Source organism: Centroberyx affinis, unplaced genomic scaffold, assembly GCF_046629955.1.
Source record: "Centroberyx affinis isolate AG114_WGS23_722 - 3 ecotype Tasmania unplaced genomic scaffold, CSIRO-AGI_Caff_v1 ptg001969l_1, whole genome shotgun sequence".
Taxonomy (NCBI): Eukaryota; Metazoa; Chordata; class Actinopteri; order Beryciformes; family Berycidae; genus Centroberyx; species Centroberyx affinis.
In genome coordinates this window covers 146,220-169,640 of record NW_027280319.1, presented here as the reverse complement: position 1 = coordinate 169,640, position 23,421 = coordinate 146,220, and the positions used below count along the sequence as shown (strand labels likewise).

The 23,421-nt window shown below is 40.6% G+C and overlaps 1 protein-coding gene across 1 annotated transcript in view; it reads left to right on the top strand.

The window, feature by feature from the left end:
- The window catches only part of LOC139653787 (DDB1- and CUL4-associated factor 1-like), a 34,480-nt gene extending 11,478 nt beyond the window's left edge, over positions 1-23,002 (top strand). Inside the window, exons 12-30 of the mRNA XM_071530769.1 lie at positions 500-599; positions 1,166-1,335; positions 1,580-1,704; positions 1,802-1,878; positions 2,613-2,777; positions 2,960-3,115; positions 4,403-5,080; positions 6,002-6,279; positions 7,886-8,084; positions 9,055-9,137; positions 9,609-9,693; positions 10,219-10,452; positions 11,236-11,329; positions 12,017-12,121; positions 13,047-13,120; positions 13,714-13,803; positions 14,218-14,373; positions 15,803-15,941; positions 17,571-23,002. Coding sequence (XP_071386870.1) covers positions 500-599; positions 1,166-1,335; positions 1,580-1,704; positions 1,802-1,878; positions 2,613-2,777; positions 2,960-3,115; positions 4,403-5,080; positions 6,002-6,279; positions 7,886-8,084; positions 9,055-9,137; positions 9,609-9,693; positions 10,219-10,452; positions 11,236-11,329; positions 12,017-12,121; positions 13,047-13,120; positions 13,714-13,803; positions 14,218-14,373; positions 15,803-15,941; positions 17,571-17,632 — 3,070 coding nt within the window. The 3' untranslated portion in view covers positions 17,633-23,002. The remainder of the gene's footprint in view (positions 1-499; positions 600-1,165; positions 1,336-1,579; positions 1,705-1,801; positions 1,879-2,612; positions 2,778-2,959; positions 3,116-4,402; positions 5,081-6,001; positions 6,280-7,885; positions 8,085-9,054; positions 9,138-9,608; positions 9,694-10,218; positions 10,453-11,235; positions 11,330-12,016; positions 12,122-13,046; positions 13,121-13,713; positions 13,804-14,217; positions 14,374-15,802; positions 15,942-17,570) is intronic.
- Positions 23,003-23,421: the final 419 nt, after the last annotated feature.

Genomic DNA, 23,421 nt, shown 5'->3' with positions numbered 1-23,421 from the left:
GAGGTGGGCGCAGCTTCGTTCTCGGTGGCTTGAGGTGAAATTGTTTAACTTAAGCAAAAAATTCACCTGACGCAGTAAAGCAAAAGCCATTCAGTTTTGACCCAGGACTCTAACCAGGCACCTGTACATTTTTGGGTATTTTGGACCAATAATTCTGACCATTGACATCTGCACTCAAAGTGTAGAAAAGCTGGATTTTTCAAAGACGACAGCGGTCATGCTGGCTGCCAAACCTGGTGCAGAAGGATTAAAATGCAAGCATGATAAAATGAATTACTTACTTTACTTACTTTATTTATAGTGATAGAATAAAAAAATAAAAAAACTTGAAGCAGAGTTTCAAGTAATCTACACTGTCTCATCATTCCTCACTGGTAAACAAAGAAGCCAAAAAAGATGTCGAGCAAATCACGAATCCTCATGGCTGTCACTAAGTTGTCATCAAACTTGTTTCCAGTGTGGTCCTTGGTCATTGCTTTGACTCTGTTTCTCTGTTCAGGTACTTCGAGGCTCACCTGGCGGTGAAGACAGAACAGGTCAAACAGTCCCTGCAGAGATCAGAAGGGGGCGCCGTTGTTCCCCAACAGCCGTATTACAAGGTCGGGAATGGGTGTTTTTTTGTGGGGATACACTGGTTGATCATTGATGGGTGTGTGTGTGCATGTGTATTTATCATCGTCCCTCTGTACATTATCATTTTAAATAATAGTGTTCATCAATGTTATTGTGTACTCGATATAGATGTCAATTGTGAATGTGAATTTTTATTCACTCGTTTTTATTACAAGAACATTTAAATTAGCAATGTTGCACTGACTGATGTACCAATTTTGTTTTTTAAAAAAGAAAGAAATTTCATTGTCTATCAGTCATTTGCATCAGGCAGCGCAGTCTAAAAAGTTGCTTTTCAGCAGGTTTGTTTCCCTTTTGGAAGGAAAGAAAGAAAAGAATAAGAGAGAATTCAAAGAATAAAAAAAAGAAGAAGAAATCTCGGAATGGTGTGTGTGATGTCTCCTGGTATGAAAGCTCACATATGAGCTTGGGGGGAATAAGACGGTAAAAATCTGGTTGATCATGTTACTTTGTGACTTAAGAAGAGGGATTTTGTTTTAGCTTCCCTGTGTTTATATGTGTGTGTGTGTGTGTGTGCGCTCCATATTTCCAGGCGTGTACGTACAGCAGAGAGCAAGTAGTGGAGATGATGGAGTTTCTTATCGAGTGCGGACCCCCTCACCTCTACTGGGAACCAGTCGAGGTTTTCTACAAGCTGTCCTGTATCCCACTGATGCTGCAGCTCATATCTACAGCCTGCGACTGGAGGACTTACTACGGCAGGTAAAGCTGCACACACACACACACACACACACACACTCCCAGTGACTGCTGCAACTTATGTGTATCTACCTATTTTTTACAACACTGATTTCGTCTACATCTTTGCCTTTCTCTGCTTTTTTTCTCTTCTCCTGTCTCCAGTTGTGATACGGTGTGGTGTGTTTATAATATCCAAAACGTATTAAGGCATTCACAACATTGATGAATAACTACATCTTCCCTTTTCTTCCCTTTCTCTCTCCAGGAGTGACACAGTGCGTTATGCCCTGGACATCCTGGCCATTCTGACGGTGGTTCCTAAAGTCCAGTTGTTGCTGGCGGACACCGTCGAAGTTCTGGATGAAACCAGGTCACCTGTTTCCACCGTGGGTCAGTAGGGCTCTTGAGTTATCGTTTTCATTTCTGCTTAATTGGATAGTGTTAAGATTCAGCCTTCTGGATGTGTGTTTCTCTGTCTCTGCTCTAGGTATGAGTATCATCTTGGGCGTGGCAGAAGGAGAAGTGTTTGTCAACGACGCTGAAATCCAGAAGTCTGCACTGCAGGTAAGATGGCACAGCTAGATGGCTTGAGTCAGCGATTGAACATAGTATAAGCATAAACTAAACTGAGCATAAACTGCATGACTGTGAAATTAGTTGTGATGCAAAGGCACGCCAAAAAAAGATTCACGTCTGGCTATTATAAACAGTATCTACACTTCTACAACTCCCAAATTAGACTCAGTAAAACTATGAAGCCATGGTTTTATTGAGTCTAAATTGGGGAGTTCTTAGGCTAAATTCTGTGGTAAAGCCCTTCTGGTAAACTGGTAAATAACCAATCACCAGAGAGAACTTCATGAACTATAAACAGCAATAGAAATTGGCTCACAGGAACTATAGACTGTGGCGCTGATGACTTATCAGTTCATTTAATAATACTGTATATTTAGACAAAACTCTCCGCTGGTTACCCTTAAAAAACATGTAAAGAGAAACACTGCATCAGATTTTGCCTTGAGTGCCTGCTGTGTACGATTACATTAAAACCTTCCCTTACCTGTTCACAAACGATTCTCCCCTCCTTTGTCCCTCCTCCTGTCTTTCATGGTGTAATCCCCTCAAATAAGTTTCAATAAATAAACCCAGCATATTTCTCTCCAAGTGTGTGCTTTACCAACTTATCTAACACATAAAACTAACAAGCTTTTTCACATTTTTTTTCTTTCTTTCCCTCTTTCTTCCCTGTCCGCCAACTTCGACCCCCACCCAAACCCCCTGACCCTTCTCCCCTCCAGGTGATAACCAACTGTGTGTGCGCTCCGGACCAGAGCCTGAACACAGTGGCGGCGTTCACGGTCACCCCGCTCAGGCCGTCCCTCCACCCCCAGCAGCCCCCCACCCCCCACAACAGGGTGCTGGCCCACATGTGGCAGATGGTGCAGAACAACAATGGCATCAAGGTGAGGGATAAAAGGGGATTTCATTGTATGTTTGATTTTAAGCATCGCAGAACAACAGTGGCGTTTGGTGACTTCTTTGTTGCTAAGCACTCATTGCTGTGGTGTTTCTGCACTGCACTTTCTGTAGGTGGCGCTCTTTTCTCTGTCTGTTCCATACTATCTTTGCTTCCTGTCTCCTCCAGGTGCTTCTGTCTCTGCTGTCGGTGAAGATGCCCATAACGGATGCAGACCTGATCCGTTCCCTGGCCTGCAAGGCTCTTGTTGGACTCTCCCGCTGCTCGGCGATCAGACAGATCATCAGCAAACTACCGCTGTTCACCAGCGGACACATTCAACAGGTGAGCCGGAGAGTCTCAGTCAAAAACAACTGAAGGATTCTATGAGAAGATGCTATATATGACTGGGAAAGAGGAACTGAGACCAACACCTGCAGTACTGAGTAGGGATGTCAATGGTTAACCGTTAATCGGTTAACCACCGAGAATATTTTTGACCGGTTACGCACGTCGGTCTATAGGTTAATTTGCATACACACTCCGCTCAACAAGCAGTCTGAGCAGGGCTGCCAACTCTCACGCATTGACCGAGAGACTCACGCAATTGACACTTTTCACAAGCTCTCACACCACAAGTCCATTTTCTCACGCAGTGAAAAACAAATTCAGAACTGATAATGACGGGACGCGAAAAGAGACACTGACAGCAGGACAGACGAGACAGAGCAGCACCGTGCAGCAGAGAGTTATTCAGACCATCAGGGGAAAGCAAGAAATATACACAAATCTATTATATTGTAATTTATTCCCATGCATGCTGCTCAGAGTAATCTCAGTCAGCGGCTCTTCTGCGTCTCTCCCTCTCCTCTCGCGCCGTGCGCATGCAGGCAGGAGTGAGAGTGAGTTGCTATGGTTACAGGGACGCTCTGTGTCTCTGTCGTTCTGAAACTTTCTCACGATTCCCAATAATAGGTTTTTAGGTTAGTATGCCTATGCAAAATCATGAATGTAAGCACCTCAATGCTGAAATCTAGTAATATAACATAATATAAAAAGCTCCGGAGCGCCGGACTAAAAGGAAAGCGCCACGTTCTTGTATTTCACGTCATTAAGCGTTTTTTCTTAAAAATTAACCGGTTAGTTACCGGTTAATTTACCGGCCTATCGAAAGCAAAATTAACTGAAACTGATATCCCTAGTGCTGAGAATAAAGATGTATTAGTAAAACTGACACGTTTCAGTATGTGGCCTTCACAAACACTCAAGTTCTTCATTTAACATCTTAAAATATACATTATCCAATCTGAAATTGATTGTGTCAAACCAAATTACCGTCTTAACTATCCATCTTTACTATCCTTTGAAAAGTACCATAGGTAATGTGTGTTTACACTATACTGAGTGTCTCTTTTCGTTCTCATTCACTTGACCTGTGTACTGCATTAACTGCATTCATGTTGTCTTCTCTCATTCCCATATTTGATCCATTGAAAGACTGGTGCTTTTAGGAAACCAGTAAATAAGGGATTTTACCCAAGCCACCAAACCTCTTACTGCAGTCAAACCTATATTTTTAGTACCTTTTTAATGTATTCACATACTGTATATATTTCCTTGGTTCTTCCTCAGCTGATGAAGGAGCCGGTGCTGCAGGACAAGCGCAGCGAGCACGTCCGTTTCTGCCGCTACGCCGCCGAGCTCACCGAGAGAGTCTCCGGGAAGCCCCTCCTCATCGGCACCGACGTCTCGCTGGCCCGCCTGCAAAGGGCCAACGTGGTCGCCCAATCGCGGATCACCTTCCCCGAGAAGGAGCTCCTCATGCTGATCAGAAACCACCTGGTAGCCAAAGGGCTCCACGACACGGCGAACACGCTCGTTAGAGAGGCGAATTTACCCCCGGGACCCTTCTGTCCCAGCTCCTCTTCCTCCTGCGTCACCCCTACCTCCTCCTCCTCCTCCTCCTCGGTGGTTCTCAGGACGCACCGGCTCGCCAGTGGGATTGCGGCTCGTATGGCCAGCCATGTTGGATCCTCTCCAGTGTCCACGGTCGCCGCCCCCTCCTCCTCCTCCTCTTCCTCTATCCAACCCCGCCCCCCCTCTGTTCCTCACCCTTCGTCATCCTCTTCCTCCACCCCCACCCCCACCCCCACCCCCCTTCCTCCTCCTCCTCCTTCTGCACCTCATGGACAAGGTTCTCCTCTGGTTGGCCGGATCTTGTTCTCGCGGGAACGCCTGGCGTCCGGCTGCAGCTCAGGGAAGAAACCTCGCGTGCTGAAACAGAAGTCTGACCACGGGGCTTTCATACAGGTCCGTGATTCAATAATCTCTCTTTTTTATTTATTTTATTTATTTGGGAAATTGTTTTGGGGGGGAAAACCTGAATATACCACAGACAAAGGAATACTTTTTACTTCTCTTGAGCATTATCATTTGCTGCCTGTAATGTTATTAGCTGCTCTGCATAAGAGGATTAGTCAACGCTTAACAATAACATTTTATATTAATATTTTATAGTAGAGCCTTGTAGCAGCTGATAATGAAATGACGGTCAGATAATTTTACAACTTGTAACATGTAATAAAGTAATAAAACGTCCCTCTAAATGAGTCGAAAAATAAATAAAAACTGTATAATTTCTTCAAACTGATATTGTAATTAGTATAACCTTTTTTAATAGTACCTTATCAATCTGATGATGTTATTACATTATCTGCCAATTCATTACATTACCACTTTTTATTTCATTTTTGACCCATTTTATTTAGAGAGACATTTTATGACATTTTAGTATTTCTTACACTATACAGTAGGGCTGAAAGATATTGACAAAACATCAAATAGCGATTATTTGACAGAATATTGCAATTGCGAATTAAACTGCGATTCATATCATCACAAGATTTTTTTGTCATACATTTTTTTTACTTTAAAATTGTTTTAAAGTTTTTGTTTTTGTTAAAAAATTTTAAAAAATTGATGTCGGTGTGCAGGATTTACTGAGTTTGAGTCTGATGAAAGGTTTTGATTCATGGACCAGAGATTACCTGCAACACTATAATACGACGTGCCCCTCTGTCTCTTAAGCAATTAATTGCAGCCTCTGCGATTTGGAAATTGCAGAAGTTCATACCGCGATTTAATTTTTTTTATTTTTTCAATTAATTGTTCAGCTCTACTATTCAGCAGTTCCTACATCACCACACACTTCCCTCTCTCTCTCCTGATCAGACTCCAGCCATGAAGAAGCCTCTGGAGCGCCACCTGCCTTCCCCCCCGGCCCTCGACAGCATCATCACCGAGTACCTGAGGGAGCAACACGCTCGCTGCCCCAACCCCGTCACCACCTGCCCCCCCTTCTCCCTCTTCACCCCCCACCGCTGCCCCGAGCCCAAGCAGAGACGGCAGGCGTCGCCCAACTTCACCGCCCGCCTGGGGAGTAGGGTGCTGTATCCGAAATACGGAGGCGTGGACAGAGGGTGTCTGGATAGGCATCTGATATTTAGCAGGTAATGAACATAGACACTCTCGCTCATGCATGCACACACACTTCAGAAGTGTGAGGTCAAACACAAGAAAAAATCAGAGGTGGCGTGAATACATGCAAAGTCAATGGAAGGAGGTGAAATGAAGCCAGATGGACACAGCTTTGTTCCTGATACGGTAAAGTGAAACGTCATCAGCTTCAAGCAGGACTGTAAAGTAGGGCTGGGCGATATGGACCAAAAATCATATCTCTGTATTTTTAGGCTGAATGGCGATACACGATATATATCTCGGTATTTTCTACGAAGTGGGCTAAATGTTCAGTTGTAAGTAGGGCTGGGCGATATGGACAAAAGCAAATATCACAATATTTTTGACCAAATACCTCGATATCGATATTGCGACAATATTCTAGGGATGACTATTGGTGCTTTCACATATTACGATATTACGATATCCAAAATCTAAGACGATATCTAGTCTCATATCACAATATCGATATAATATCGATATATTGCCCAGCCCTACTGTAAAGTTCTACTACCTAGTATTTACTGGGGCGGGGGTCGTCCATTGGATTGTGACCAGTAACACTGACCAATCACATCTGCACACAAAAAAAATTATGAAAAGTTATAAGTCCCATGCTGGCTTCTAAGCCTGGTGCAAAAAGATTAAAATGCAAGCAAGGTAGAATAAAAAAATATAATGCTGAAGCAGAGTTTCAAGTAATCTGTTCAAGTAATCTCATTCCTATGTTAAAACAAGAAGTCAAGAAAGATAAACAAAGCCGCTAGTCACAATGGCTGTCATAGTAGTGCTTGTTGCTTGCATGTTGTGACACCCAACATCACTATAATGACAGCCTATTTAAGTAAAGCGATCAGACGCACACACACCTTCTGTTTTGTTTTGTTTTTTTTAAGTATGTGCGTTTTAAATTCTTCCTGCTGGTGTGTGCACACAGTCGGCACAGTTGGAGTTATCAGGCTCGTTTTCCACCCGTCAGAAGAAGCCATTTGCTGCCATTCATTCTTGTGCAGTATGAAAAACTATTTCCACAGAGCGAGAGAATCCATCACAGAAAACATGGTTTAATCAAAATTCGTTTTACTGTTATTTCATTGTGTCCAAGTTGAGTGATTTCACATTAGTGCTGCATTATGTTACACTGTGCTTACTGTTAATCACCTGACACCCACAGGAAGAAATGGAAGTCTCCCGGAAATCTGCCAGGAAATAATCCCTCAAAGCATGTCGCTGTAATAACTCAGTTGTCACATCCTTGTCTTTTTATTATGTTAGCCGGGACAGCAGTTAATTGCAAACTATATTTGACACTGTATAGTTTGTATTTTTCCCACGATAAAAAAGTAAAAAAAATCGTAAAAAAATTCAAATTACATGCAGAATGCATTGCAAAATGATGAAAAAGTAAACTAGACATTGACAAGTAAATGGGCTATGACTAAATGACACTGGTATTCTCCTATTCTCTAACACCTCTCTCAGGTAAATAAGATATTTTCTCTCTCTCTCCCTCTCTCTCTCTCTCTCTCTCTCTCTCTCTCTCTCTCTCTCTCTCTCTCCTCTCTCTCCCTCTCTGTCCCTCTCTCTCCCACTCTTCAGGTTTCGTCCCATGTCGGTCTTCCACGAGGGCGACGGAGACGAGAGCGGTTTCACCTGTTGTGCCTTCTCAGCCCGGGAGCGTTTCCTGATGCTGGGAACCTGCGCCGGTCACCTCAAACTCTACAACGTCTTCTCCGGCGAGGAGGAGGCCAACTACACCTGCCACACGTCAGCCATCACACACCTCGAACCCTCTAGAGTAGGTCTGCACTTTAAAAACGCCCAACACCATGTCGGACCATGTGATTTGTTTGGCTGGTAGGAAAGCAATTGTTCCAACTTGTCCACAAAGATGCCACTTCCAAGAATCATAATGATCAGAATAGCAGATGGAGAATAATTGAAAACTGAAGGCTGAAGGACTTTTATTTCCATTTATTTTCCACCACTGTAGTGTTCATGCTTTGAAAGATATGAGCACCAATGGGCGTTGTGCTCATTGACTTGGTTTCATACCACAACAAGAAAACAAGTTGTCAAAACCTGCATGCAGTTGCTGAAAATGGTTTTGAACGGTCATTTTAATAGATTTTTATATTGATAACTCACTTGAAACGCATAAATCCTATTTATTATTTGAATTGTTTCGTTTTTTTGTACTTGTTTGTATTATTTTAGCTGAGGACACAGTACATGACTTTTAGGCCGACTTTAAGACTTTAATCTCTTATCTACGGATCCACAGGGGACTGTCAAGATAATTTCAAACATGTTTGATTTTTTTCAACTTGAATTTGGACAAGTCTTGATGTGCTGTAGCATGAGCTGGTCAACAGCTCAAATCTGAACTGAGGCCGGTATTGGCCGTTGAGAGTTGAGTGCAAGAGAAGTTAAAACAATACAGAAAGTGTGGAAAGAAAATGCTCAACCTCCATGTTTGTTTTGGTTCTGTGTTTGAGTGTTGTGAGAGTGGTGTTTTCGCAAGATTGGGGGGTTGCAGTGTGTTAAAACTCAGTTAGTGTGTGATCCCCAAATCCGGCTTTATCAAGTAAGTATGATGATAGACAAAAAAAAAATCTGCAAATGCCAGTCGTTAATTATGTGATGTCCAATCTTTTCACAGTCTGTTCATCAAATGAAGGTTTGAAATTGTATATTATCATTTTAAGTGGAAAATGCATATTAAATGTGTGTGTGTGTGTGTGTGTGTGTGTGTGTGTGTGTGTCAGGATGGGAAATTGCTGCTGACCTCAGCTTCTTGGAGCGTCCCCCTGTCTGCTCTGTGGAATATGGATGGTGTCTTCAGCATGAAGTAAGATACACACACACACACACACACACACACACACACAAACACTTGCATGCATGCTTTACACTCACACAAGAGGAAACACTTCATTCACAACACACACACACACACACACCTGTGTAAATGGACACATGTGGACATAGACACATATACATATGTCCCTTCACACACAGCCATGTTTCACCCACACACCTTCATGATTTACTTACACACACTCTCACATGCAACTATACACACACACACACACACTTCACTCACATTCACATTCACATTCACCACATGTATCCTGCTCTGTCCTTCATGTTTCTAATTAATTCCCTTTCTATTCCGGACACTCATTTGTAGATTAGCACTATTTGGCACACACACACACACACAGTTTTACACACTATTTTACAGCCCTTTATATGTTGTCATGGTTTATAAAGCCTGTTTTCTTTCTCATGTTGCTGAAGTTTTTCCTCTGTATCCCAGAAATTCGTTTGTAGATGACCACTACGTTGAGTTCAGTAAACTCTCTCAGGACAGAGTCATCGGCACCAAGGACCAAGTCGCCCATGTAGGTCACCCAGCCTCTTCTCTGTGTTCTCTGATTAACAAAACTCACCACCACTGAATGTCCCCTTCACCCCGTCCAGGTTCACTCAGACATATTTCACCCTTCCTCACTATCACTCTTCCATCTTAGTTACCATTTTAGGTCTTTCTCTCTCCCCCGCTCTATATTTTCCTCTCTAACTTCCTTTTCTTTCCCTTTCCCTCATTACTTTCCCTTATTTCTCCTACTCTATTTCTGTCTCTCTTCACTCTCTTTCTCTCTCCATCTATCTATCTGTCTATCTGCCTATCTGCCTATCTATCTATCTATCTATCTATCTATCTGTCTGTCTCTCTGTCTATCTGTCTATCTCTCTCTCTCACACACTTTTCTCCTTTTATAATCTATTACATGCAGGCTGATCAGAAAACACTGATTTAAAACGCCCCTTCCCTGATCAACTCCACAAGAAACTGTCCATTCAACATTTTTATTCCTCTTTTTTTTTCTTTTTCGTCTCCCTCCTCTCCCCCCTCTCTGCTTCAGATCTACGACATCCAGACGGGTCAGAAGACTCTGACGCTGAACGACCCCGCCCTCGCCAACAACTACAAGAGGAACTGCGCCACCTTCAACCCCACCGACGACCTGGTGCTGAACGACGGGGTGATGTGGGACGTCCGGGCGTCGCGGGCCATCCACAAGTTCGACAAGTTCAACGCAAACATCAGCGGGGTTTTCCATCCCAACGGCCTGGAGGTCATCATCAACACTGAGATCGTATCCTTTTTAAATTTTGAAAATAATTTCCCAATGATCCAAAAAAGACACAAATAATTTTGTATTTTATTTGGCCATGTTGATCTTTCCATCTTCAGCTAAAAGGCAGTAACTGCATTAAGACCAAGACATCTTCTGTCCTGACACTTGTTTAGTAGCACCTAGGCATCTAATTGTTGTTAAAATGAAATCTAAACTTGAGTCATGACGTTTGACCTTTTGAAAAACGCCAAAAAAATAGTTACTACTGTTTATATTTGTAGGGCAGCAATGTCATCAGATTGTAATGGTCAGACTTAAAGCCCCAATCTGTGATTGCAGTATGATAACCTCTCCTAAAATACTATTACTTGAATATTTTGTGCAAGGACTGGCTATGTGACAGTTAAACATGAGTTTTACATGTATTTTGAGAATGGCTTCTTTAAAATTTTAATGTTGGACTAACTGTCTATGTGACAGTTAAACATGAGTTTTACATGTATTTTGAGAATGGCTTCTTTAAAATTTTAATGTTGGACTAAAATGCATCCAAATTTGGTGTTAACGATGGATTGAGAAAGTTCCAAAAATCTTAGTTTCTATCTACAGGTTTAGCTCTTCTAGAAAATATGTAATTTTCTGTGTTTGGATAATTGTATTTTTACTCGCTTAGTAATGTTAACAGGCATAAAGAGACAGGTAGCATCGCGAGCCAGTTAGCTGTACCCAGCACATACCCCATGTGTGTTTCTGTAGTGTTCAGTGTTGTGTTGTAGCTGTGAGCCTTGACAGCAGCGTCAGTGGGACCTGAGGACCTTCCACCTCCTGCACACTGTCCCGGCCCTAGACCAGTGCAGGGTCGTCTTCAACAGCAACGCCACCATCATGTATGGAGGTACGGTGTGTTTGTGTGCTTTGACGCTAAACTGGACCACTGTAGAGGGAGTGGTCCTCTAAAGTAAACACAGTGCTGTGAGTGTGTGTGTGTGTGTGTGTGTGTGAGAGAGAGAGAGAGAGAGAGAGAGAGAGAATGAGTGTGAACACATTTCAAATTAAAGTCCTGTTTAAGATGTTTCCGTACAGTACATGTGTGTCTCATGTATGTTACTGACTCAGGTAATGACAGACTGGCATTATTGTAATGTACTATGTAGGGATGGGATGATATATCGAAATTCAACACAAAAATGTGACAATACGTATCGTGGGGCAGAGAAATGAATCGAGATATTAGCTCCATTTTATTCTGCTGTAGTAATCACAAATGCGACGGTTTCACAAGCTCTCCATCCAAATTATATTATCTGCATTTTGTAATGACATTTTTAAATTGTTGTTTACATTCTAGCCAGCCAATGGCATCACAAGAAAGATTTGTGTCTCAGAAATAAACATAATTCTGCACAGTCAGACTTTGTTGTCATTCACCTTTTATTTATTACATCGTATCGTAGCGAATCGTGAACCCCATAAATGAATTATATCATGAGATAAGCATATCGTCCCATCCCTAGCACTAAATTATAGGCTAATGTGTTATGTTACATTGCACTTTTTCTCCCACACACACACGTATGGATAGCAATGCTCCAGGCTGATGAGGAAGACGATGCCATGGACCAGCAGATGAAGAGTCCCTTCGGCTCGTCCTTCAGAACCTTCGACGCCACTGACTACAAGCCCATTGGTAGGCTGCACCTCCTAGTTACTGCAGACTGAAAGCCCATTGGTCAGCTACATATCGTTTTTATAGCACCCTACAATGCCTTTGGTTGGCTACACTTCCTGTTTATATTTTAGTAAATGGTCATTGGTGGGGCATATTTTGTGGCGATATCGCACCATAAGTCCACTGGTCAGCTGCAGTTCTACTTTGTATCACACTGTGAGTCAGTTAGCAGGCTTTGAATTTGTTTCCTCTCATACAAAAACATCTTTATCTCAAACTATGAATTTCTGATGTACCTTATGAGTCATTTATGAAGTACTTCTGAGACCCAGTAAGTCAGCTGTACTTCCTCGACACACTGTCATCTTACCAAAGCAAAGAATATACTGTATGAGTTAACTGCAAGCCACTGTTGTTGTTGTCTTTCCCCGGACAATATGCTAATTCCCAAGGTTATTATAGTTTTGCATTTTTCATTAGGTTTTATTTTTATTTCGTTTTGACTTTTTGTTTTCAGTTTCAGTTTAGTTTTAATTTGTTTTTAAAGCAGGTTTGCTAGTGTAGTTTAGTTTTTATTTTTTGAAAATGCTTAGTTTTAGTGTAGTTTTTATTAGTTTCAGTGTTAGTTTTAGTCTTTTTTTGTAATATGGGGTATTTGTCAGGGGTGAGATTCAAAAAGGTCAAAACAATTTAAAAATAAAAAATTGGAAGATAGATTTCATATCCACCCAAAATACTAGGCTTATGTATGAAATAAATTGACAGACGAAAACTAAAGGCATTTTCTCTAGAATTTTCGTTTATTTTAGTTAGTTTTGTAAACACACAATACAGTTTCAGTTAGTTTTCACACCTAGTTTTCGTTATTTCGTTAGTTTTTGTTAACGATAATAACCTTGCTGTCTGTAGGTTATAACTCCAACCACTGTATTTTGTTTTTCAGCCACTGTGGACGTGAAGAGGAACATCTTTGACCTGTGTACTGACACCAGAGACTGCTACCTGGCTGTCATTGAGGTACCAAGCTTGATCTCTAGCCTCCATCTCTCCAGTATTCTTCATTAGCTTGGAAAAAGTTTGAGTAGTTAGTATGTGCTTGTATGTAAGCTTTGCAGGTGTGTCACAAACGGGTGATATCCAAAATGTAATATTGCAACTGTCCTGCCAAAATATCACGATATACAATATTATCACTGTTCGCGGAGTGGGTTTGTTTGTTTCCTTTTTTTTTTCCATTATTATTGTTATTTGTTTTTTATTTGTTTTTGTTTTTTGTTTTTTTTGTTTTTTTTGGGGGGGGGTATTTTATTTAATTTCTTGACATGACATGCATAATAATTATTATTATTAGAAATTGTATCTTACTAGTCAAATTTGTACTAGTCTCATTATATAGTACTAATGTACTATTAAAGCACTGGAGAAAACACTGGCCATTTGTGGCGATATTTGATATGGCGGAAATACACAAAATATCAGCTCAAGCCTATCACAAATCTCATAGCAACCACAAGAGAAGATAATTTCTCTTATGGGGATCAGTAAAGTATCATAAAAATATACTGTATATGCCGTGACTGGTTGTGTCTTTGCATGTCTTTCCTCTGTAGAACCAGGACACGGTGAGCTTGGACACGGTGTGTCGTCTGTACGAGGTCGGGCGGCAGAAACTGGCAGAGGAGGGAGACGATGATGATCAGGTGAGGAACACACACACACACACACACACACGGCTGTAGATGGTGTTAGTTTGTGCACATTGCTGAGTGTGTTTTTTTTGTTGTTGTGTGGCTGTGTCTGTGATGCATATAGGGCTGCACAATTAATACCGTATAATATATAATTGTATATCATGATTTTAGATTCCACAGTTCATAATTGTAAAGTGTTGACATATTGGCAATCTTGAAACAAGATGCAAAAATAGCAGTGAAGTTTTGCTCCTCCAATCATGATTACTAAAAATAATGGAAATTATCATGGTAGCCATAATCGTGCATCTTTTGTGATACATGAGGGTCAGGATATTGATGACTCCGATTCTGACAGCAACATTAAAGATCATGATGATGACGATAACAATGATGAGTTTAACCCACGTTATGTTTCTCCAGGATGATGAAGACCAGGATGATGAAGACTCGTCAGACTCTGACGACGAGGACGACGACGATGACGATGATGATTTGGACACAGACCCCCTCATCGTCGAGCTGGCCAACGACAACCCGGACAACGCAGACGGACCCGACTCTCCCTCAGATGACGAGGTACGCCGCTTCACAACCCGGAGCCGTGGAGCTTCAGCCGGTTAACTGTATCCGCTTCGGTCTGCAGAGCATTTTTCTGACGTCATGGACTTGGTTTTGACGCTGAATTTTTCCCGCCTATCTAAAAAAATTTAAGGATTCCTATAGAGCTGCAACGATTAATCGATTAATCGATTAGTTGTCAACTATTAAATTAATCGCCAACTATTTTGATAATCGATTTATCGGTTTGAGTAATTTTTTAAGAAAAATAAGTCAAAATTCTCTGATTCCAGCTTCTTAAATGTGAATATTTTCTGGTTTCTTTACTCCTCTATGACAGTAAACTGAATATCTTTGGGTTGTGGACAAAACAAGACATTTGAGGACGTCATCTTGGGCTTTGGGAAACACTGATCCACATTTTTCACCATTTTCTGACATTTTATAGACCAAACAACTAATCGATTAATCAAGAAAATAATCGACAGATTAATCAACAATGAAAATAATCGTTAGTTGCAGCCCTAGATTCCTATTAGTCAAAATCCTATGTCTTGAGGGGTTGGTGGGCACAGAACAGAGCTCCTGCAGATAAATCTTGTTCATTACATATTGATCTCTTTCATTGTTTGAAATTCATGTAGACAGCAGCTCCTGACAGCACACCGGCTTATTCAGTAGCTCAGTGAACACTTATCTGTCTCATCTTATATGACATTCAGTGTCAGCAACGTTGGTTTGTGTCCCACCACCTAATCTGTCCTATCACACCAAGGTATGGCTCCATAGAGAATGGATGAGACAAGGGCAGAGTGGACTGACTGTTAGAGAGTCTCGGTCACTGGTTCGATCCATAGACTGTAAAAACAGATAGAGGTAGTGAGTGTGACGTCACCCATAGGCTTCTGAAGGGCCGTTTTGAAGCCTGGAGATTGTGTCTATGATCGCCGCCATGTTGACATTTTTTTTGGAGCCGGAGCAGCCAAAGTGAGGCCAAGGGTCGCCCACAGAGCCACAGATCCGCCTGCTATTGGCCCGAAATCAGTGACCTGTCAATCACTAGGAAAACAACCCCATTTTATATCCAATTAATGACACAATTATTTTGAAAATCGCCATAAGGACACACAGAAGAAGTGAAATTAGCTACTGAGACCATAACCTCTTGTTGAAAAAATTGATTGACTTTATATTTTTAGCTGAAGTTGGGTTGTGGTCCATTGACTTGCATGGAGTTGGGCGGTTTGGAGTCTTTGTTTTGGCTTTGAAATTCACCCGTGGTTTTGGCTGCTTGGTTCGGATAAGAGTGGCAGCTAAATGTCTAAAAAAAAAAAAATCTAAATGGAAAGATGACAGCAACAGTACTCACGATCTACTCAGTATCTTGTTTGTTTGGTTTCTGCTGTGAAAGGATGACCAATAGTGTTCTTCAACCTCTTCCTCCCAGGTCGCTCGTCTCCTTGGCAGCAACAGTGATGATGATGACGACGACGACGATGATGATGATGATGATGATGATGATGAGAACAGTGAAGATTCATTCAGAAGTGACGGTTCATACAGAAGTGAACTCAGCATCAGCAACTGTGAGTAACGCTGTTTGTTTTAGAGGTTTTGTTTTTTATTTTAAACATACATTCAGCAAATTATTTGGCTCACTTGTGTGCAACGAAAAACCGGAGTCAGATTTCTTGTATGTGTACATACTTGGCCAATAAAGCTGATTCTGATTCTGGTATACTTATATATATATATATATATATATATATATATATACTCACTTATGTTTGACTTGCCTCAAAATACAGGTGTGTTTACTTAAAAGACCTTTTACAGCAAAATGCATATATATCTCATGTTTAGCTGTCACATACTGCCAGTCCTTATATTTAGGTTAGACAATACATCTGAAAGTGAAAAGTAGCTTAAATCCAATAAACCAGTATGTAAACGAATAAAGCAAGCGGTGGGGAGACAGTTTTCCCACCAGAAGTCTCTATACTGTACTCATAGTTTTGACGCTATTCACAGCTTGCTTCTTTCTTCCTGTTGTAAACAATGGGGAAAAGATGCAAATGTACTGGAAACAAAACAAAACCCAGCGATAGATAGATAGATAGATAGATAGATAGATAGATAGATAGATACTTTATTCATCCCCTTGGGGAAATTCAGGTGTCCAGCTTCCACAATCTGTATTAGGGCTGAACAATTTAGAAAAAATATCTAATTGCGATTATTTTGACTGATATTGCAATTACGATATGATTTGCGATATTAGAGGGAATGATAATTTTTACATCATTATTCTCATTTTCATTGAAAAACGTATTAAAATGATTATGGTGTGATTTTTGCGGGGATCTGTACCAAACAAAGATGTTTTCTTAAGTCTGTAGAATATGATGTGTGGGCCAGGACATCTCTGCAGCACCACAATATTTAATTTAAAATGGTATTTTGACACATTTCACCTTTAACAAATATTGCGCCTCCTGCGATTTGAAAATTGCAGTAGGCCATATTCCGATTTCGATAAAATTTTGATTAATTGTTCAGCCCTAATCTGTATTAACATATAACTATAGGTTAGAGACAATACACAATAAAAGAAGGTAATGCAGCATGCACAAGGTTAAAAACCAAAATTACTTAAAAGCAGAGTCATATAAATAAATGAATAAAAGGTGCCAATAAAAAAACACCTGAACTAAGGCTTGGCACACTGTGTTGATCATATTTTCTAATCGGAAGATCTTGGGAATAAAGTTTGTTGCGTCTATATCGGTTGTACCCAAATATATGAAAGCTACCTTGCTACAGTAGATTGTATAATCAGTGATGATTTCTATACAGTAAGAGAGAGGATATCACCAGAAGACAGAGTTTAAAGGCTGTTTTTAAGTGGGTAACTTGAAAGTACTCTGAATTATTGTTAATAATGACGTAGTAAAGTAACTAGTTAGTTTCAAAAGTAACTTTCCCAAACACTGATTACAGCTGGACGCTTTATCTACGTTAAAGACAGTGTGGGAAAACAAAATATTAGAGGTGGCAAGAATGCATGCAAAGTAAATGAAAGGAGAACTGATCGACTTACATTTGTGTGCCTTGGTGTGTGTGTGTGTGTGTCTGTGTGTGTGTGTGTGTGTGTGTGTGTGTGTGTGTGTGTGTGTGTGTGTGTGTGTGTGTGTGTGTGTGTGTACATGCTGCAGTCTTCATAGAACCCTCAGATGAAGAGACTGAATTTATTCGGTCCCTCCGCGACCGCGACTGAGACCCTGAGAGGAGCAACACGTCTGCAGCGCCCCCTACCTGCCAGGGGGAGAACTTCAACTCCTGTTCTCTGAAACCCTCAGTTCTTATTTAACCAGGCAAGTTAATGGCCTGGGGGGGGGAATTAATGGGGGGAAAACAAATCTCTATAAAGTATTCTAAATCTTGGACGGAAGATTTTTGTTTTGGTTTTGTTTTTTTTCAAAGATGGAGGAACTGTGACAAAAACACTGACTTTTCACTCGACCTAGCTTCCCGCCTCTCGTTTCACTAAAATGGAGAGAGAGAGAGAGAGAGAGGAGAAAGCGTGAGTGTAAGTTATGAATGAAGTATTTATGATGTTTTACCTGCCTCTCTGTCTATGCTGGAAGAACATTTCAATGTAGCTACGCTGGAAATAAGACTTTCGTTTTGTTTTAAGTGTTTTTGATAATTTCTTTAACTAGGTTTTTTTTTTCAGTATTGAGGTCACATTAGCATCCATTGACCATGACTTAACCAAGCTAATCCTAAGGAACCCAAACTTAGGACTTAAGTATCATTCATGGTCAGTATTTTCCCATTTTCCCCATGGAGATAATTTAATATTCAGAATACTGAGTGGCATAAAGTGAAATGAAATTCACAAAACCATGTACTTCGTTTTCACATGAATGGTGGGATCACAGTGGCCCATTTCCCTTTTACCCGTGACCCATTTTACAGCAGTAAAACTTTGAACACCAATACAATAAAATAATTTATTGACCCCCTAGTTTGTAATGTAACCATTTAAAAGCTCTGAATGCACATAGAAAAAGAAAAACGATCTCCCCCGCAGTGTGCCTGTTCTTGCCGTGTTCGGTCGCAGTCGGCCCGTTTTTCACTGGACGTTTCGAATGTAGCCACCTCTTTCTCTAGCAAATAACAGAAACACATACTTCTTTCTCTACAAAATAATAGAAACACACGCATCTTTCTCTACCAAATAATAGAAACACACGCATCTTTCTCTACCAAATAACAGAAACACCCACCTGTTTCTCTGAGCCTAAAACAGCCAACTAATAACCCTAATGTGACACCTATTCTCACTAAACCCCATTTCCTTTAACATCCCAGCCAGATTTCTACATTCAAATACTCGTTACAGTTTAATAACAAGGATGAGTTACATTGTTCAATGCAGAACCACCTGTGAGCCTAATTTTCCAGTGAAACATGCTGTGTATGGACGATGGGATCACAGCAGTATATCACCTCCTTCATTACGGCTACACTGGTTTAAATACCATGGATGTGATCCTGTTTTTTTTTTTACACTGTTTTGGAAAAGTGAAACATCAACGAGGAGGTTTTGTGAAGAAACCCTAGCAGTGAGCGTTTCATTCACGTTTGCTGATGTTGTCAGATAGATTATTTTTTTGTCCTGTGATTTTCTAAATCAAATTTAATTTGATGTTTCTTTTTTTGTTGTTGATGTAAGTTATTTTGACTGGGTTTGTCTGTCAATTTAATTTATTTTAGTTTATTTTTATAGGGGTTGATAGCTTTGTGAGTGGGAGGAGTTGTTAATTCATTTAGCCCCTCTGCCCGTCAGGCATCTCTTTATTTTTAACTAGCAGCACTAAACAGATGCTTGGACATTGGGGCTATAAGACTATTGAAATTCCATTTTGTTTGTGGTGCTCTCTTGGTAAAAGTTCAAAAATACTTTTCGCTTTTATTGCTCTGCTTTCTGAGCACTAAAAAACATTTCCATTGAGAATAACATTGAGAATAACAACAGAAGTCAGCGCTGTGAACAGAGGTTACTAGTGGACACACAGTCTTTGTCCAGCTAGTAACGACAATATCTGGACAGCAAGGGTAACATCTGGGTATTACTCTTTTATCAGTGTTAAAACCTCTGTCATACATGAGACTGACTCTGTTGGTAGCAGCTGATGATGTTATGTTATAACTGCTGGATGATGTAATAACTTGCCAATGTGACAAAAATGTCCCTCTACATGGGATGATACTGAAATAAAACCTGTTGATGTAATAAATTATATCACATTCTTACAGTAAACAGCGATTACTTCAAAGGTGGTATAACTGATGACGTCATAATAATATTGATTAAAAATGACTCTAAAAAACTCAAGCAACCACATTCTTCTTACATTGAATCATCAGGAATTTATTCATTATCCAGTAGTTTATTTTATATTCTCAACCCATTTAGGAGGAGAATTTATTACAGTTTGACAAGTTATTACAGTTCCCGGCAGTTTATTCTTCTTATCAGTTGCTTCAGCGTTTCTTAATGCACGTAATTTCATTTTGGTACAACTTTTCCGCCTCAACAACTCTTTGAACAGTCGACCTCTTGACATTAGTGAGATCTCAAGTGTGTATTTTCTAATAATGTCTTTTTTTTGCCAGCTATTTAAACAAAGGAATTCACTACGGGTAAACAACACAGCCAGTATTTGTGGGATATCTGAACCTATACACGGGGATACGCGTGCTGTGAGCTACATTTGTCATACCACCATGATGTAGACCTGCAGTTTAGTTTACGCCGTTTCCGATCTTTTGAAAATAATGTGAAACCGCGTCAAACAATCTGCAATTCTGCAAGACTTCACAAAGCCGTGAGCGGCCTGGATCTTGTCTCTTGCTGTTTCACGTGTTGTTAAATGTGTTTTTTCCTTTTAATGAATGTTCTGGTGGTAAACCAGTTAGCCTCGCTGCTGTCGGATGAAAACCTTTTAACTCCAGAAAGTCAGGAATTAAGAAAAGAAATGTTGTTTTTTAAACTGATAACCAGTTTTGGGTTGTGAATGGAGTTCTGTGGGCCCTAGGGGTCATATGCACATAAATGTCAGTGTCTACCATTTACTATTTAAATTCTTGTAAAAAAAAAACACAGGGAAAAGCTGAAATTGGAGTTAGTGTGATTTCATGCCACAGCAGCGTTGTTCAGAGCCATAGATCCTACAGTTTTATAATGGATTGTATTGTCTAGAATCCTCTACTTTATCCTCTACTCTAATTTTAAGTGGGTGATGAGAATCTCAGTCTATGCTACAGTTAATAAGAACTACTTTAATAATAAAAGAGCCTTCTCCCTTCTTAATAGCTCTTTCTCAGTCTCACTCATAATGCATCTGTGAGTAAAATTAAGAAGTTGCATTAGGCTGAAAGGTCAGATTTTGTGGATTTCTACTTTGCTCCAGTCTTTTCACCTGAGGTTAGGGTTAGGGTTAGGGTTCTATCATATATTTTGTATAAGTTACCATTATCTGGTGCGGACCTATAAAGGACACAGACTTGGGTCGAATGGTATTTGCAAATACCTCTCATGGTTTGTTTTTTCCTACTTACTGTATGTGCCAGATGGGCGGAGCTTAGCGCATGGTTCAATACAGCAAGTGCCTGAAAGCTTAGGCCATCACAGGATATTGTAAAGTAAATTTATTATGTTTCTGTGATCACCAACTTCAGGTAATGTGGTAAATCCCACCCATCTGGTTTTCCATGCAGATTAAAACAAACACCAAGAGTTATTTTCTATTTACTTGACCCAGGTCTAGAAGGAGACCACTTGTGGAAGATTAGCAGTTAGATTAGAAGATTAGACAAGCCACATGCTGGTAAAATTGGTGAGGTAGTCTTCTCTCCCAGCCACTACAGCAGGTAATAAACCACCGTTCAGGAGTCCTTTTTCCATTACAGAAAGAAATATTTGGCGGTAGACAAAGATGTGAATTCCTTGAACCACAGTATGAACACTGCTGGTTCTATGCAGGGTTTGTTTGTTTGTTTTGGTTTGTTTTTTTTATTCTGCACGTCTTGTAATCTGTAGACCTTGCAGAGATCCAGGACGAGTTACAAGAGGATGAGGGATTTGGGAAAATTGGAACATAACCATCTCAGTAATCTGTCTTTGGCTGTGATTCCCTAATGTGCTGTTACTTGAACCAACCACTAGAGGTCAGTGTTACACAGCATGAAGTTGTGATGGGCATGCGTAACTGTGATTTAACTATTCTGCACCATAGATAACTAGCTTACCTCTATAGCAATCCTGGTCAGAAACAATTCTGATTCATATGCAGCCTCTATCGCATACTGTGGTTTTGTGTGTGTGTGTGTGTGTATGAGAGAGAGAGAGAGAGAGGGAGAGAGAGACGGAGAAAGTGAACGAGACCCACAGAAAAAATTGAGAGAGAGAGCATGATTTTCTGACTGTGTATCAAGAAGTAGATGGAAATAAGGTATCAAACACACCAATTTTCTATGCCAGAAATGTGTGTGTGTGTGTGTGTGTGTGTGTGTGTGTGTGTGTGTGTGTGAGAGAAAGAGAGGGATAGAGAGAGAGAGAGACAAGATACTAACCAAGGTATCTCTCTCTCAAACAGCTGGTGACTGAGACAAAATATCTTATTTACCTGTCCAGTCTGAAAACAACCAATAACCTCCAGTGAAGATTTGTTCAGACAGGTTTCACTGCAAAATCGACCAAGTGACACCTACTCTTAGAAAATGACACCAAACTGAACAGACCGCCTTGCCTGCCTGGTGGCTGGCTGGGTGTCCTGGTGGTTAGACAGACAGACTGTCCGGTAACTGGGAGGTCACAGATTCGATCCCACCAGCAGCTACTGCGTCCCTATTGAAGACACCGAAACCCTGCCTGCTCACTCACTGTCAGTCGGCAAAACGCCTAAAATACAACCTAGGTGTTAACTAAAGGATAGAAGGTGACTGCAGAGTGGTGAACAGTTCAACCAAAGAATGATTTTACTTTTTCAGTTCATTTCATTTCATTTCATCGGAGGAGGCCTTGAGGCTGAAAACTATTCGTGATTAGGGAAAAAATAAAAAAACAGACATGACATGAAATTTGTATAGTAGAAATATGTTTTTCCTCCAATCCCATAAATCATCTTGTGACCCCCCCCCCCCAAATTATCTTGTGACCCCCTGGGGTGTCCTGACCCACGGGTTGTGCACCAATGTCTTTAGTCACTGATAAAAACACTTTTACAGACTGGATCCTCCATTACTTTTTAGAGATACAGAATGGTGAACTTAATGTAATGATATATTTTTGTAACCCATAAATTAGTGTATAGGCCTTTGGAAATGGAGCCCTTCAACTACTGACTGCATTTTAAAAAGGAAAAAGAAAAATATTTTTTATTTCAAGGTTCTTGCACACAATCCAGCGTTTCAGTGGCTTTTCATCAGTGGAAAGAGCCAGTTCTCTCCTCAACACCCACTGAAGGTTGAGATTACATCTTGAGCTCACAGGGTGTGTGTACACATGAAGATATTTTTTCTTTTCAGTCTGTTTGGGTAGTAAAGTTTAGCCTTTATTAAAACCCCAAATATCTCTGTACAGTCTTTTAGTTTAAAATTGTAAAATTCTTAATAAAAAGTTCTCATTTTGTTAACATTGAGACCTCAGAATAGTCTTTGTTTTCTGTTCTGTGGTTCTGCTGCATGATGAATTGCCTTGAAGTCTGTCTTAGAGAACGGTTCTGTCTCAGTGTCAGAATGTATTGAGTTATTATTCTTTGGAAAGGTCCCTCGTTCTCACACTTCTCTCCCTGTTATCCACTCTTTCTTTCTTCCCTCTTTGTTTTTCTGTCTCTCTCTCTGACTGTTTTCCTCCTTCCCCTGCACAGCGAGCTGGCCCCGACCCGACCAGCATGCTAATTTGTTTGTTATTTCACTCGGTCTCTCAAACTCTTTCAGTCCCTCCTCCTCCTCACTCCCAGTGTTCGAGCCTCCTGAGTGTGTGACCATGCATAA